This window comes from Lycorma delicatula, chromosome 13, assembly GCF_047948215.1.
Source record: "Lycorma delicatula isolate Av1 chromosome 13, ASM4794821v1, whole genome shotgun sequence".
Taxonomy (NCBI): Eukaryota; Metazoa; Arthropoda; class Insecta; order Hemiptera; family Fulgoridae; genus Lycorma; species Lycorma delicatula.
The window spans coordinates 11,273,759-11,292,099 of NC_134467.1; the positions used below are offsets into that span (position 1 = coordinate 11,273,759).

Consider the following 18,341-nt stretch of genomic DNA (forward strand, 5'->3'; position numbering starts at 1 on the left):
GAAAAATGAATTGTACACTGTCGTTTTAAGGAATCTAAAAAATTAATTTTACTTGGGGCAGCACGACATGCATACAAGCAGGATATGAAGAAATTCAATACACTGAAACATAACACTCCATGTAGCATGATAATTTTTAAAAAATAATCATTTTAAACCAAAGTGTTGTCCTGATTGATTTGTTCATTCACTTCGGTAACTGTAGGCCGATGCCTGACTGTTACAGAAAGATTTGTTTGATATATGTTTTTTTATAATGAAAAATCACAAACCTTGTACTAGGACTTGAACCCCAGAAACTACGAAAAGTGAAGATGCTACCGCTCGATCGTGGAGGTTGATTATATGAACGATGTAAGAGCAAATACTGACGCTAGAAATATTGAAATTAAATGCATATTTTAAATTCTACATATCTACAATAAAGTAATGGAAGTAAACAACAAAGAGAGGATTTAGCAGTATAAAGTGAAGGAGGAACAGAAAATATATAAAATTATAGACATTTGTGGACTATGGGCTATGGTGACAAGAGTTAAAGAGCACAACATAAATAAAAGGAAAAATAGTGATGGTAGAAAGCCTTCATTATGAACAGGAATTAACATACAGTAAAAATCTGAATTTAAGTGAAATCGGTTAGTCAAATTGCTATAAACAGAGTGTCTTGTATGAAAGTGAAACACAGACAATAAGGAAGAGGGAGAGGAAAACTAGAGGCACTGTTTTGAGAGATGCAATGGTGTGCTCTTATATATCTCTGCAGATATTATCGTCCAGTTTTCAACTCAAACAGGGTAGGTTGAAGGCTAACGTTTGCGTACAAAATAATATATTTAGTGAAGAAGTTGGAATTCTAGGGGCAGAAGTGGATGGAGGCAGGGGTAGAAACAAGGTGACACCAGGCTAATCACCAAATGATGATGAAATTAAAGCTAGTATCTGTAAAATGCATTCAGAATAATTAATTTTCAAATATTCTGTTTTTTTATAAAAGAAGATTGAGACCCTAATAAAATGTTTTAAGTTGAGAAGACATTTCCCTACTGTATAAAGCCAAAGTATATAAACACATTGTTTCACAGTAAACAGATTTAAATTAGTTTGTTGCTTTATGAAATCACCATTTTAATTATGGCTGTGATGCAAATAAAGACACTATACAGATTTTCTTTCTCTAAGAATAACCATGTTCATTATACACCGAGAGAGAAAGTTTCTTTAATAGAATTCAATAAGCAAACTGATAAGTTAAACTCAAATTGTTGTAACGATAATACTTCTATATAAATTTAACACTTAATTCAAGGATACAGTAGTATTCGCAAGCTTGACTCACTACTTCAAATAAACAGAAAAAATTCTTCAGGTTACCTTAATTAGTATCAATTTTAGAAACTGATTGTGCTGTTATAAAATTTAATATTATTTATTTAATAATTTATTGCATTCTATTGTTGCAGTATAACAGTAAAATACTTTCATCTATGTAATAACTGGAATAGAAAATCTATCAAGAAAGATTTATAATCCACGAAAAACACAAGACCACAGACTAAGATCAAATAAAGATATATATGATAATAAAGATCTAGAAGCAACAATAAAAAAACGACTAAAATTCTATAGACACATGGTCTGAATGAACCAAACATGGCCAAACAAACAGATTTTCAATAAATCTTTGATGTATATAAAAGTCAAGATAGCTATGTTAAACAGATGAAAGAATTGCTGAAAAGGTTCAACGTGTCTAGATCAAAAAGAATAAAGAAAGAGAATTTTTTAATTTCCTTTAGGTGAAAAGAAAAACTAAACAGATGAGAATGGACTGAATAAAGAAGAGCAAATAATACAAAATAACAAAGAAGTTCTGGAAGAAAAAGAAAGAAACTATATGAAATGATATTTGCATAGTCCTTGAAGGCCTATCCACAGAGAAAAAAAAGAAGTTATTTATTTAAATTAAAAATTATATAAAATCCCTTTATTAGGAAGAGATTCGTAGTGTAATGAATTGCAGAAGACTGCGACTAAATGGGCAGAAAACTGTCAAAGTTGAAACGTTATTAAATTTGTTTTTTTTTTATTTATTTTTTATTTTTTTTTGTCTTCAGTCATTTGACCGGTTTGATGCAGCTCTCCAAGATTCCCTATCTAGTGCTAGTCGTTTCATTTCAGTATACCCTCTACATCCTACATCCCTAACAATTTGTTTTACATATTCCAAACGTGGCCTGCCTACACAATTTTTTCCTTCTACCTGTCCTTCCAATATTAAAGCGACTATTCCAGGATGCCTTAGTGTGTGGCCTATATATAAGTCTGTCTCTTCTTTTAACTATATTTTTCCAAACGCTTCTTTCTTCATCTATTTGCCGCAATACCTCTTCATTTGTCACTTTATCCACCCGTCTGATTTTTAACGTTCTCCTATAGCACCGAATTTCAAAAGCTTCTAATCTTTTCTTCTCAGATACTCCGATCATCCAAGTTTCACTTCCATATAAAGCGACGCTCCAAACATATACTTTCAATAATCTTTTCCTGACGTTTAAATTAATTTTTGATGTAAACAAATTATATTTCTTACTGAAGGCTCGTTTCGCTTGTGCTATTCGGCATTTTATATCGCTCCTGCTTCGTCCATCTTTAGTAATTCTACTTCTCAAATAACAAAATTCTTCTACCTCCATAATCTTTTCTCCTCCTATTTTTTTATAAACTCTAATAGAAATGCTTTCTTATAATATTTTGTAAGCCCTACTGTTTCATTTTTATTTTTAATATGTCTTTAATTTTTATTTATTTTTTAATCATCACTTGTATTGCTACTTACTTTTATTATACATTTAAGTGTATATACTTATGATGATTGTTTAATAATTGAAATGTACAGTTTTTTCCACATTAATGCTTTTCGATAACCGTTTAACACAGTTAATTCTCAGTTTTAAAGTTTTAGATTTAAAAAAATAAAATAAAACAGGTTGTAAATATGTTATATTATCAGAAAACATATTAATGAATGACAGAAAAATGAAAATAGCACATTACTTATTTATAAATAATGTCAATGTCTATATATAATGAAATAATTAAAAGAGCATCCACAACAATCTAAAAAATTAAAATTATTTATTTATTCTTCCTCTTGATGACTAGTGGGCTCTGCTATATGTAATTACATCTCGTTAACTCCTTTTTGTTTAAGATATAAATTTTGTGGTACATGACAAAAAATGCAAAGTTTGACCAGGATTTGAATACTTTTAGATGAAAATTATCTTTTACGATTAAATGGCTATAATATAATAATCAATCATTGAGGGAACAAACAAGTGTTCAAGAAAATATAAGAACTGCCTATTTGGTACAGTCCAGAAAAGCCATATTTTGGCTCTTTAAAGAAAACAAATTTGAATTCGTTGTTAAGATTTTGGAAATACTCATGAATTGACAGGATGTTTTACTTAAAAAATGACTTTCTTTGATTTAAAGAAAATTTGGCATTTGTAAAAAACAAAAATACTAAATAAAAGAGTAAAACCAGTATCTTTTGATACCGAGGAAATAGGCGGAGAATGTTTACGACTGTTGTTTACATTAGCTACCGGCGATACAAAATCATTCTCAGCAACAGACAAATTTTTTAAGTAACTGAATGGACATAAACCCTGCCAAATCCTATAGCATGAAGTGTAACATCTAAATATTAGAAGTTTGATTTTCTAATTAATGTCAGATGCATCTCGCCAGATAACAGAAAACAAAAACTTTTATTAAATCATGTAAACAAATTTACAAAACCTGGCCTCATTAACATGACTTATAACAGCTGTTAATATTTTCAACTAGTTGGACTCCTAACCAGAACATCACATGACCGTCTACTAACTTTCAATAACATTTATTTACTGATTTATAGTAATCTCTTAGAATTCCCTAACAAAAAAAGGCAATAAAACAAAATTCTTCATTCACAGTAATGTTAACAACTTTTATTAGCATTATCAAATACAGCAATAATTTTTTTGATTCTTTTAATTGAACCGATTTCAAAATAATTTATTATTCTTGGCAATTTCTGTGGCAAAGTAGTCTACTACTTTAGTACTACTGGTACATCATCTGGATGTTACCAGTTTCATACATTTTAACAAACACAAAAAATTTTACTGTAGCATGACACATGGGAATACAATTTTATTTAATTAAATAAAGATGTAATGAAATTAATGATAATATAATGTCATTTAAGTACGTAAATAAATAAATAATTTTTTCTGAATGGTACATAGTAATACATTAAATAAATTAAATTAGAAATGATTTGATGCGCTACTTTAGATAAAAAAGAGAGCTAGCCCAGCGTTTGCTATATGAATCGTGGGAAACCACGGTAAAACCTTGGATTCAACACTATCAAAAAATGCTTAATTACAAAATAATAAATAGATGTAATTAAAGTCCATATTAATTATTTAAAAAATTAACACATGAAATAATATAAAGCTAAATATGTATTTAGATACTAAATATAAAAAATAAATCAGAATTCAGAAGGCATTAATGGAAAATTATTTGACCACTACATGTTAAACAGGATGCAGAAAATTCAAACTTTTTTTAATCTTTTAATTAGTATTACTTAAAAATTCATTGACAAAGAGTAAGTAATATTATTTCAGTAATAGAAAATCTTTTAATTTAAAATACAATTATTTTATTCGAAATAAATAAATAAATTGGGATTTATTAAAAAAATATCAATGGAAGCATAATAAGGCCCTCGTGTACGCCAAAGTACTAAATTTAAAACTGTTGTTTTAATACGCAACCATTCTTTTTAGTAAACACTGTACATTTGAACCCACTGGATTAGTCTAGTGGTGAAGGCGTCTTCCCAAATCAGCTGATTTTGAAGTCCAGCGTTCAAGTCCTAGTAAAGGCAGTTTACTTTTATAAGGATTTGAATACTAGATCGTGGATACCGGTGTTCTTTGGTGGTTAGGTTTTCAATTAACCACACATCTCAGGAATGGTCAAACTGAGACTGTACAAGACTACTCTTCATTTTCACTCATACATATCATCCTCATTCATCCTCTGAAGTATTATCTGAACGGTAATTACCGGAGGCTAAACAGGAAAATAAAAGAAAACACTGTACATTCGTAAAAATAAACGTAAGGATAAGTTAACATTTGTCATTTTTGAAATATTAGTCTACATGATCCATACTTATGTATGTCTTAACAACGATCTGATAGCATACTATTATATCTTGAAAACTTGTTCTGACTTTTTGAAGGAGCCTAAGTAGATTATGTATTTCAAACGGATGTATATATGAGTAATAAATATTTCAAAATGAAGACAACCGTAACGTTTTAAAACCTTTTAAAGATTCGATTTTGTTTTTGTAATTAAATCAATTTGATTATCCCAAGAGAATTTGTCATAATTTTACTTGATTGTAAAATAACACAACATGTGAACATAGTTATAATAAACGAGTAATTATCCAAGTGATCAGTAATGTTATGTACACACCTGAGAAGTGCAAGCAATGTTAAATCCATAATTAAAGTTGCATGATTACAAACCATAAAAAAATTTTCATTTTCATCCTTAAACAATTAACAAATGGCTAAAACTAGGTTATTCACCTTACATTTTATAAAGAAGTCATTCTTTAAATAAAGCATCATGAATTCAAATTTGTTACTTTACCACTTCATGAATGTTAACTTTCAGTTTATTAATGAATACAGGTGATTTCCAAGAAAAAAGTCACGTACTAAAAAGATCCGATGATCTAGCAGACCCCCAAATTACAATACACTTCCTCCAGGACATGAATGATTTCAAAAATGTCATAAATTTATATCGGAATATCTTCAGCCCAGTAGTGAATATTCAGCTTGTAAAAATAATGAATTAGCTGAAAAAAAATCATTCGTTTAATTTTTTTTCATCAAATTTCAACCAAAATAATTGCTAAACCCTGGACCTCTTTGATTTTAAAAGGATGAAATTTTTAATCTAGGGCCAATAACCAAAACAAACTGTAATAAGCAAAGTGTTTCACTATGGAAGGAATCGGAAGTTATAAAGCTGATGGCTTCGACAAGTTTATAGCAATCAGATAATTTTTTACATGTCCTGGATTGTTCCCTATACTGAACTCATAGCTTCAAAAATTGTAATTCTTAAGAGTTCTTAACATGAATGAATAGGATACTGAAAGCCAAAATTGAAAGTGACAACAAAGATTTCACCGCTGAGCTACTTAACAAATCATGACATTCATACTACAGTGCTTTACTACAGTAAACACTCAATGTACCACCGCCAATCAATTTCTCCACTATAAATAAATGTCTTTGGAATACAATAAAAAAATATAAACTATAATTAAGAATAAAATAAAATTACAACTTATTTCATAAGTGACTCTGCGGCTTTAAACAGTTTAAAAACACTGATTCTCACATGCCACCCAATATTTTGTAGAGGAAATTTCTCGTGGTCCCATACACAATAAGTCGTCGAGGAAACCTAGTGTAAAAGTTCTAAACAAAAACTTCACGACCTATAAAGTTAATTTGAAAATATTTTTAATTCGTTATCATTCTTTGGTATTGGATTGTATCGGATAGTATTGGATCTCAGGAATGGTTGACTTTTGAGACTGTACAAGACTAAACTTCATTTACATTCATACATATCATCCTCTGAAGTAGTACCTTACGGTGATTCTGGAGGCTAAACAGAAAAAAGTATTAACAGCCCTGAAAGTAAAACTTACATTAAAAATTGCTGACCTCAACGGTGTAGTAGTAGCAGCATCACAGGCTTTCATTCAGACGATCCCAGATTCAAATCGTGGTCAGGCTTGACATTCTAGACACTTTATTAAAAAGCTTTATATGACGAATTGACCATTAAAAAAAAGTGAAAATTTCTTTGATTTTAATATAAAACAAATAAAAATTAAAGATAAAAAAAATACATGTATATTTCTTTCATTCCAAAAAACCTGGTATTCACTCACATTCTAGTATTCTGATATTCATTTCTTCACACTTCTTTCAATATTTTTATAAAGACCAACTTTTTCAGCTTTTGCATTTCTTGCAAGAGGTTTTTTTATATGGGACAGCCTTTTATCAGCCTACCCTTAAAATTTTGAAAAATAATTACTTCAAAAACTGCACTAAAAATCTCTTCCTAATTATGAATTAGTAAGATATTTTCAATGAAGCATAACTTCAAAGTTTAAAAAGAACTAAAAAATGTAATATTTCAACGTTTACAACTACTTTGAAGGAGACAACACTAAACATGACTAAAACGGTAAGCAACTTTTTTTTTTCACATCAGTCTCATTACTTTATTGTCGCACATCCGTATATGCATATAAGGAATATGAATTTTTGGAATGCCAAGGGTCTAGTTTTCAATAAATTTTAAGAAGACCAGGGTCGAAAAAGTTGAAATTGAAATGAAACCTGCAATACTTTAGAAAAAACCCAAAAATGTAATTTACAAAAAAACACAGTGCTGCTTCTTCAAAATCATGTTTGTTCCTTATCGTATACTGAAAATCAAATCTTGATCATTGGAAAATCAAGCTGGAAAGTTCTGATTCTGCTACATCTATTTTAGGGTCTAGAAGATGATCTTCCCCTATCAAAACATTTTTATTTTTGTACTGTCAAGTTTATTAAGTGAAGTAAGATCCACATATATATATGTATGTGTGTAAGTGTGTGTGTGTATGTTTCTAGCAGAAAGAGAGAAAAATTTTTATAAATAAATTACCATATAAGCTTGATGGCTGTACATGATAAAAATTCTCTTGCCTTAAGAAAATGCTATGCCTGACCAGGATTTGAACCATGGACCTATCAGATAAAAGGTTACAATATTACCACTCCACCACACAGATCGTCATCTACATTTCTTATATTAAATTACAATATAATGTACGCTGGCCATTCAAAAAATTCTCAGCCTGACAAAGAAAACACATTTTTGAGAAAAGTGTTTTTTATATTTCAACATAGTCACCTTGCAATTCAATATATTTAGATCCAACAATTTTCTACCATTTTAATAATTACAGTATAATTTAATTTCTAAATTCTACAAAATTAGTCGTTGCTTCAACGTTGACTTTACAATTTGAAGTGAATTTTGAACAGTGTGCTTATTTCTTCGGGTTTTGTAAGAGGAAATAATCAATGGGAGCCAAAGAGTTCCAGATGTTTATTCACCACACCAGAGAATTCCAAAAAAAACATAGCTATGACTTTTCCTGGAAATTTAACTGTTCACTATTTCTGATGCACTTCTTATAGCACCCATCCACTATTTGGTCTCCGGTGTGTAATGGTGAATTCTATTGTTTCATCCACTCTTATAAAACATCAAAGAAATCTCATTTGAATGAGTCGAAACACTATCACAAAGTGTTCATATGAATGCATTTTTGGTCAACTGTTAATAAACATGGCATTCATCAAGCCGCAAACTTTCCCTACCTAAAAGGAATAAGTATTTATTTATATTTTTTTCATTCAATATGATTTTTTGAATTTTTATAATTCATGTTTTTTTTAAAATTGATTTTTTGGGTTTTGTTATTTTAACGTTACGTAAAATGTAGTGAATATAGTCTATCGAGATGTTTGCAACGTAAACAGTTCACACACTTTTAGTTGTTTATCATTTAATAGTACAACATTGTGAATTTTGTTGAAGATTTCATCACTCATTCAAGTTTTTCGGTGTCCCGAGCTTTCATAATCTTGAATGGATGTATACCATGTTCAAATTTAACAGCTGAATTTTACTATCAAAAACAAAGGGAAAGAATACTTTAAAGTAGAGTCTCAACTCTTTTTTGTAAGTCTATGGGGTTAAACCATTTAAAACAAAGTACTTTGCAACAGCTCAAACATCCAGTTTTACTAACTTTTTCAGAAAATGTAAAACTTTGCTTTATTCGATCACAACAACAAACATCTTCTAAACTTGACAGCACACCATCTTAAGTATCACATATGTGTTGGCCGAGAACTATCCTAACGAACCTGATAATGTAATATGCAAATATAGTTATTTTCCAGCAATATTATTTTAAGATTATCAAAGAAATCTTTATTTATTGTGATTGTGTACAATTACAGTTAAATTAAAGGAAGAGTGTTTTCTGAGACTTATTGAAAAAAAAAATTAATAAAAATTAAATGAAAAAAATATACAAAATTAAAATTAATTAATACAGCAATCAGACAAAACTTTAGCATCATCAAATTACATAAATAAATAAATAGATCTTTCACTCCGATCTATAAATTATGCAGATCACATCAGGAACAGTAGATATTCTACTACATGGATAGAAATAATAACAGGAACTACTCTAATTACCTGGATGGATCAAGGGAAACTGCGGTAAAACCTTGATTAGAGCAACATACAATATAAATCACAAAATAAAAAATAATGTTTGTAAATGCCATATTAATTATTTTAAATAAACACAAATAACGTTAAGGAAAATTCATGGAAATATTAAATATCTAAATATAAAAAATTACTAAAATATAATTCATAAACCTAAAGATTATAGAAAACGTTTTTGACCAAATATTTATGTACGCAATGAACAGAATGCGGAAAATTCAGAATTTCTTAATTAGCAAAAATTAAAAATTCCTTGACAGTAATACTGTTTCTGAAAAAGGTAATTTTAATTGTATTTAAAATAAATTGGTAGTATGATTTTCTATAAATGGTTCAGGCATTTGTTAAAGATTGTAACAAAAGCACATTAAGATCATTCTTATAAGCTGAAGTTGAGTTCGGTTGTTTGCCCTGACGGAGATGTAAATCATTATACTGTTTTACAAATAATTACCCTTTTTAGTAGATAATGCACATTCAAAACCATAAAAATATGTTAATGTCAGTCTAGACGATTTTTATTTATGGGCACCATATATATCCAACAGCTCATTTTTTAGTCTTCAAAACAGACTTTTTAAGGAAAAAAAAAAATTATACTTTAAATGAATAACATAAGCATAATAAATATTTAATAACTATGAAATTTTAACATTTTATTAAGATGCTTAAAGACATGATGATCAAAAGAATTATTCATGTAATGAAACAACCTGAAATTTTGCGTTATTGGCAAAAGACATAAATAATAATTATAAGAGGTAATTCTATCCATGCAAATGCCAATGTTATATCTATCTGAGAAGCACAATGGGTTGTGCATTGTGAATTAATTTTGTGCACCTGAATTACATTGTTCTTGGGTGTTAAAAACATTTAAAAAATTGTTAAATTCACTCACTTTTTTATTACTTTACCAAACTGTTTTTGACAATAGTTTTTCAAATTTTCAACTGAACATTTTTTTGATCATCTTTTAAAATAAAAAAACTAATCTTTTCTCATCACACGTTTTCGTTATATATGATACTATTGCAATCTAGTAGTTGTGATTTTAAAAATGATTTTGAAATCACTTTTAAAATAATTTTGAATATACTGTACTTATCTGGCAAAAAGAAAAATCCACATAATCTGTAATGCAATTTTTTCCTCCTATTAAAATGCTTTTAATTTAATTTAATAATAAAACATTCTGATGGAACAAAGATCTCTCCAAAGAACTAATCGGGAAAAACAAATTAATAAACAAAAATTATTAAACGAAAAAATTATAAGTGTTAGTTGTTAGGCAAGTTGTATAATGGAAAAATGTAATTAATGCAGAAAATATTATGTATTCAAATATGACATCAATAAATTGTGTTCACATTAACAACTTGAAAATTCCACAATTACACAAAAAAGTAATTGTATTTTGAAATTCTTATTCCAACTGAATCATGATTTTTTTTTTTACATTATATTTTAAAAGAGTAATTTGTATAGGATGGTCAATAACTAATTTTAATTAATTATGCTCATATACATTTCCATTTATTTTTGTTAAGTGTTACCAATAACTTAGATAATAAGTATGTATTTTTTGATATGGGCATAAAATAAATTGTTTAATAGTTTCTTATTTAGATGTATAAAAACTCTACAACTGAAAGAAATATACAAAAAAAATTTAAATATAACAAATTTATCTAACTTTTTTATCGGGTTTTAAAAATATGTCCTATTAATTTGAAAAAATACATTTGCAATTATTTTTTAAAAAAACTCTCAAAATAATAATATTAATAATAGCCTGACTCAAATCACTGAAAAGTAATAGAGATATAAAAGTGCAAAAATTTTGATAAGAGGAAATTGTTAATAACTGAGATTACATTCATCTAAAAATAATCTTTTACGAAAAACTTTTATAATGATATGCAACATCATAAATATCAAGAAGGTAATTTTTACCTGATAATCTAACCTAACATTAGTTTACTAAACCAAGAAAACAAAATAACAAAATTTGAATTCTGTTTTCCAAAAATATCATAATCTAACCTTAACAAAAAAGAAATAATATAGTGTGATCAATTTATTGTATAAATTATGATACTACGCACCATAATACCATTATGTACTAAAATACAGATATTCACATTTTATTTGATTAATTGAATGTAGTGACTGGTAATGTCTTTCAGCAAGTGTTGTAAATGTTCATAATTTTATTGAAGGCAGGTCCTTCCCACCACATTTTTTGACACTTTCTATAGGACAATAAGGCTAATAAAATTCATCTCAAAATACAATGTGAAGGATTCAGACCAGAAAAGTGGTGGACAACTTTAGCTTTAACACAACTACATTTCATGAATCAAATGAAATGCGAGACCTCTGTATTATAGTTAATTGTGTAATTATAGTGTACAGTACCATGCATGTGCATGGTAAAATGATCTCACTATCTATTTTTTATTATTAACTATTGTTATCAGTAAAATAAATGCTAAGAATAAACATTTAAAATGGAAAATGCAATAAATTAGTATCAGTTGTGTAACAGAATACTTACTGCAAATTTTTAACCCTAAAAAATTAAGGAAGGTAAAGCTACAAGCGATTAAATAATTAACTATACTAGGTACACGCAAATGTTTATAACAGATTCAAAATGTCATGAATACTGCAAATAATAACCTAATTTCATACACACTTATGCAAACAACCCTTTTCAACTATTTTACAAACTAAATAACTTGAATTTCAATGAACCTAACAAAAAATGTTAACATAATTATATAACTGAAATCTTATAAATACACTATTCCTATATCTTCCATGGAAGAATATCAAAAGTACTGTAAATTAAAAAAATTGTCAAATTTATAAATAAATCAAAATATCCAACACAGTTTTTAACAGTGAATTGAGTTTAAAAACAAACTACTTTAACTACAAAAGTTATACCTGTACAATAAAAATGTTTAAATTAGTATAATAAATATTTTTAACATTAACACATTAATAAAAAAATATATATAGCCTTAAATATCATATACAGCTGGCAATCATTCCAACAAAATAAATGAGAGCAATATTTTTTTCTACATAAAAACTAGATAATAAAATGAGATAAATCACTATAATTAGAGATCACATATTATTTTTTAACAATCGACATTTTTAAGAATATATAACGAAAATAAATATACAATAAAAATTGAAAATAAACAATACCTTTATTCATCAGCGTTTACTGTATTTAATAATAGAGCAGCTACTAATAATTATGACTAAAGTATACAGTATGTTGACATACTACCACAAAACAACACCGACCATAACCTAGTAAGATAATATGGTTCGTACAAATCGTGTATATCAAAACATTTAATAATACTACTTAGAAGTTAAATACATAACTAGTATTAATTAAATATAAATACACGCTAAGTATATTTACCGAAAGTATTTCGAATATGCTCCACAACGTTAATACAATGAACTGATAAAAGTGTTACCGATAACAGAAAAATAACCGATTGATTGGTTAGGTCCCCGGACAGACCCAGTGTATTTGCAACTGGAAAACAGTTTACAATAAACTAACATTAATTTACGAGTGATCGGCCATTTTTACACACATACAACACAATACGTAAAAAAATTAAATAAAATCTTACCGATAATTGATAAAATCCATTACTATCAACACAGATAAACTTTATTAAAAATAATTAGCACGGTATAACTAGAACAAAACGCTTGATGAATGACAGTTACACAGTCGACTGTATTGCCTTCCATATAAACATATATTCGTTGCATAAATACACCCGCAAATTATAAAAAAAATCGATTACATATTAACGATATAACAGATAAACTATTTACAATTTAATTCATAACGAAATGTACAAAATTAAACTCATTATTCTGGACGTAGCAGAAAAGGCTAAACATTTTCATACATGACCCTACCACACATTACAGTCCAGGGTTTTTGTAAAATTGCGCATGCTCTGATGTACCTCGTTTCTCCGGCAACGAATAGAAGCAGAACACCACTCGGTCAGCAGCTCTTTCTACAGAACCTTTTAGAAGGGTAGACGGAAAAGTCTAGGTTAATCTAACATCGTGCCCTTTGAGCTGGATTTTCTTATTGCATATTTACTAAAACACAAATCGGTAAAAACTGTATAACCACTAGGTAATTAATTGATAAAATAAATGTTTTTTTTTTTTTTTTTTAATACATACGATAAAATTTCACTTTGACCTAACTTACCTTACGACTATTGCTGTTAGTCTTAAATTTTATCTGCCCGGTTCGCTGGCAAAAACATAAATCTAACCGTTTACGTTCGGTATTTTCTCTAATTTTATAGTAATATCAGGAATTATTTAAGAATATTCGTTCTTTCATTACTTTATAGTAAAATAAAAAAACTGCAAATTACAATTTTTATTTCAGGAATATTAGAATTAAAACGAACGGCTCAAACAATGTATAAATTATTAAGATACAATGTTAAAAAAATTATATTATTTTTTCACTGAACACGCGGTACACTGACAAAAGTATTTCAAATACCTTAATTTAAATCTACAGTTCGTGTATCCGTTGAAATTACATGTTTTCATCATCACTTTCGCGAAGTCACCCACAGTCACAAAAATTTATCAAAACCGTTTTTCGTAGAACAGTACAATAGTTCCTTTTGAATTCTTCAAGCGCACGCTATTTTTGGGATAGTTTAAACAGGAGAAAACGAATTTTTTAGCTTAAAAACGCATTATTGAAACAAAATATACGTTGTAATTAATTTTCTAACACGCATACTTAAAAACATTTTTTAGTTACGAAGTACATTTTGCACTAACACAGATGTTATTTGTATTTACATCAGCTGATATTGTGAACCAACCATAAAAAAACCCTTTAAAAAAAAAATCAACAATCGGAGTAAACTTACTTGGCATAGTGAAGCTGGAAATTACAGACTAAAATGACTTGAATTTTCAGTGTTATTCAAAATTTACTAGCTAAATATTAATGTTATGTATGATCAGCATTACTTTTATTTTACAAAAATTAATTTTAAACAGTTACACAAAAAGTACATGTAATGTATTATACCCTTTATCTTATATTATTAATTTTTAGAAATTGCCATCGTCGAAAAGAAACATAAAGAAGGTTAATCTTTTTTGATGTAATTAAAATGTCTGCGGTAAGTGTTTATTACTTTTATGTTAATTTACGGACTGTTTGTAAGTAGTTTATCAGTTGTACTCCCATCTAACCCACGCTTACAGAGTAACTTTTTAAAAAAATTGTGATCAAGTGTGGAGGAATTAAATTTTTTTCTTTTAAGTATTTAATATTATTTTCTCTGCTCTGGCTCAGAATTTTCTTCCAAAGTTTTTTTAAAAGTTTTAATTACCAACCCATACATACACAGAGCACATTCTATACTCGTCACTGTACATCTTTACCGATGAATTTGAGGCTTAAAAATTTGCTTCATATAATTATTAAATATCGAGGATCATCATATTTATTCGTTACTTTTTATCCTGTCAAGATATGCATTTTAATTCTTATTATTCTCATCTTTCAACCACTCGAATTTCGAATTTAAATCCTTACAAAACATGCCTTTTTGGGCATTTTCAAAAGAGCTATATCTGTTAGGAATATTATTAAATATTATGTATTTTTAAAAAAAAAAAACCTTTTGATGAGATTAGCACAAAATTTGTATCATTGCGTACATCATTACACTATGGGTGAGTGGTATTTTTAGTGATGTAAATAAAAAAAGAAATATTTTAACACTACTTCACCGGGATTTAAAAAGTTATTTAAAGTTATTTTATTTATTTCATTATTTATTTATTTACAATTTAAAACTTACATGATCATCTGTCAGACCTAAGTCTGTCGACAGATATACTAAAGAATTATTATTACATTATTAAGTGGTTAATGCAATAACCAATTTTATGTAACAACTAAAGATATTATTAGTTTTTATAATAGTTATAATAGTAGTACAATTATAAAAATTAATTTAACAAAATTAAACTATATATTTAAAAACTAATGAACAAATTATTTCTTTAATATTTATAATGTATTAGATTTAGTAACTAAAACTATATTCAAGAAACAAAACTATAGGGAGCGATGTATATTAGTAATTCTTAACAAGAAAATTAGTGCTCAACACAATTGTATTTTGAGCAGTAGTCTATGTTATTGCGTGACTTATCACGGTACATTTTTTTTTAAAGCCGCAGTTATTTTAATTTTTTTTCAAATACCACATCACCCTGTTGAAATAATGAATATTTGTAATTGTTTTTTTTTTTCAGCTTATCAATACAAGCATAAGTTAAAAAAAAACTATTTTTTCCTGATTTATAGACAGCAAACAACTGTTTGATGGAATAATCGTCGATAGTTTAATTACCTTTTTTCAGGATAAATAGTTTGCTATTTGGATCATAATTTTATATTTTTTTGTTTATGAAATGGTGCTCAAACTACCCAACCTGACAAAAACTACCTGTTTCAGAAATATAATCCTAAGACTAACTCAACATAACTACACTACCTAAAGACTACATAAAACAACTTAGCAAAATAAAATATCAAGTGTACACAAATGGATATAACAGCACACTACTATACAAAATAAAGAAAAACAATATTGCATATATAACACATTAACATATATAAAGAAAGAAACAGAGAAAATAATTGATAAATTTTAAAAAAAATCTGTTTAAATATACCCTTCAGAATAACAAACAAAATAAACTAATCATGATACATAGAACATATCCAAACAAACACAATGCCCAATAAGGTATATAAATCGAACTGTTCTGAATACACACTGTTCGTTCTATGTTTACATAGTTTCAATATGACAATGAACACTTAAAAGCTCTTCACCGCAACATAAAATTGACTACTTGCTAACCATCTTGTAAACAAAAAATCACATATCGACCAAACACAGAAAACAACCTTTTTTTTTATGTATTCAAAATAACCTATCTTAACCTACTTGAACATTTTGAAACACATAAAAAAAAGCATACAACAAAGATAAACTTAAATGAACAGACAATTCAAAATGAAACCACACTTTTCAACCACATTCTTAATATGTGTCTTGCTAAATGTAAAAACAAATGCAGATGACAGCTGATGCCAGATGTATATATATATATATATATATATATATATATATATATATATATGTGTATTGGTTCAGTTTGCAGTTGTAAAGGTTGTATATTATTAAAATATAAAAATATAATTTGATTTACAACCTATATGGTGTAGTGGACTTATAAGATCTCATGTTCAAAACCCAGATACGAATGGCATTTTTCATCCACGGTAAAATCTCTTTTTCATATTTGTATTTGTGGTAATGTAATCATCACCCAAAAAAAAAAAAAAAATAAATAGGAATCTATTCCCACTTTATGCATCAACTGAGCTTTCTAAATTTTGACAGGTAATACATTGTATACGTAGGCAATTTGAATATATTTTTTTAAATCACCGATCTAGTTTAAAAATATAGATATTTTGAATTCTTTAAACTTTTTTCATGAATCATTATTTTTCCATATATAAGAATAAATAACCAATGCTAGGAAAGTAAATACAACAATTTTTCTGTCAGCTTTTTTACCTTAGTGCCTACTTCACATAATCAAAGTAAAAAGATGAATTAAAAAATGATTTTATATTTGTAGAATGATTTTTCTTCCAAGTTAATTCCTATTTAATGAACATTTTTTGTCATAATTATACATTAGCAAAGAAAAAAAAAATTTTTTAATTAGAAACAATTAAAAATGTAACATTATTATAATTCTTTTTTTTTTCTTGAATTTTTACGGGCATCGACTACTAAGGTCATTAGCCCTCGTCACGTTCTTAGAAAGAAGTTAGTATCACCATCAGGATCATCATATGTAAGGGTGTAAAGGGCCCTTACATTTTATTTAAAAGCACAAACTACACAAAAACATTAAGAGACAAACAACAAAGACAAACACAACACTTACGGGGTGTAAAGGGCCCCGATATTAAAATTTGAGATAAGGTTCTCAAAAGACCATGAAATTAAAAATACAACTTATCAATACCATTTCCTTCTACCTGTCTCGTTTATAGTTTGTTTAAGCACCCTCGGGGCTACCAGAACCGCCATTGAGCAGTATATCAGTCGTGCCAGGGTGCCGTGGCAGTTGACTCCTCCTTATAAATAGGCTACAGGCATGCACCACACCCACCCATAGCCTCGCGCCCTCAATTTACCCTTGAGGGTCCCCATGCCATCATTGGACACACCCCGACTCACTGCTCTTGAATGCAGAAGACGAGGCAGGATGTCTTACCTAGGCAAGAGGGCTACCTCCCGTCACTACACGTGCCACGCTTCGAGACTCCCATATACATAATGAATTCCACTTAGAGATTCTTTAACACAGCTTTAAAAATTTTTCAACTTTTACAGACTTCTAAGAAGTCCACTGGCGTGTAAAAATGCAACTATCTTTTCTTCATTTCCATTATCCAGATCAGCAGTAATGTCACTTCTTAGACGGAACCTCTTTCTGAAGCCCTCATATATTGTACACTCTTTTATTAGATGCTTAATTGTAAGTGTTTTATTACAAACACCGCACATTGGTCTCTTTTCGCCGGTTAACAAATATGAATTTGTCAGTCGCGTGTGACCGATTCTAAGTCTTTTCACGGCGAGTCAACTTAAAGTCGCTTTTCCATTTTTATGGAGAAGTTTTCACTGAGTTTAATTTTGTATTTAAACTCCTCC

The 18,341-nt window shown here is 28.3% G+C and overlaps 1 protein-coding gene across 1 annotated transcript in view; it reads right to left on the minus strand.

Moving 5' to 3' along the window:
* The window catches only part of LOC142334005 (uncharacterized), a 70,368-nt gene extending 56,829 nt beyond the window's left edge, over nt 1-13,539 (minus strand). Inside the window, exon 1 of the mRNA XM_075381672.1 lies at nt 13,152-13,539. Coding sequence (XP_075237787.1) covers nt 13,152-13,171 — 20 coding nt within the window. The 5' untranslated portion in view covers nt 13,172-13,539. The remainder of the gene's footprint in view (nt 1-13,151) is intronic.
* Nucleotides 13,540-18,341: the final 4,802 nt, after the last annotated feature.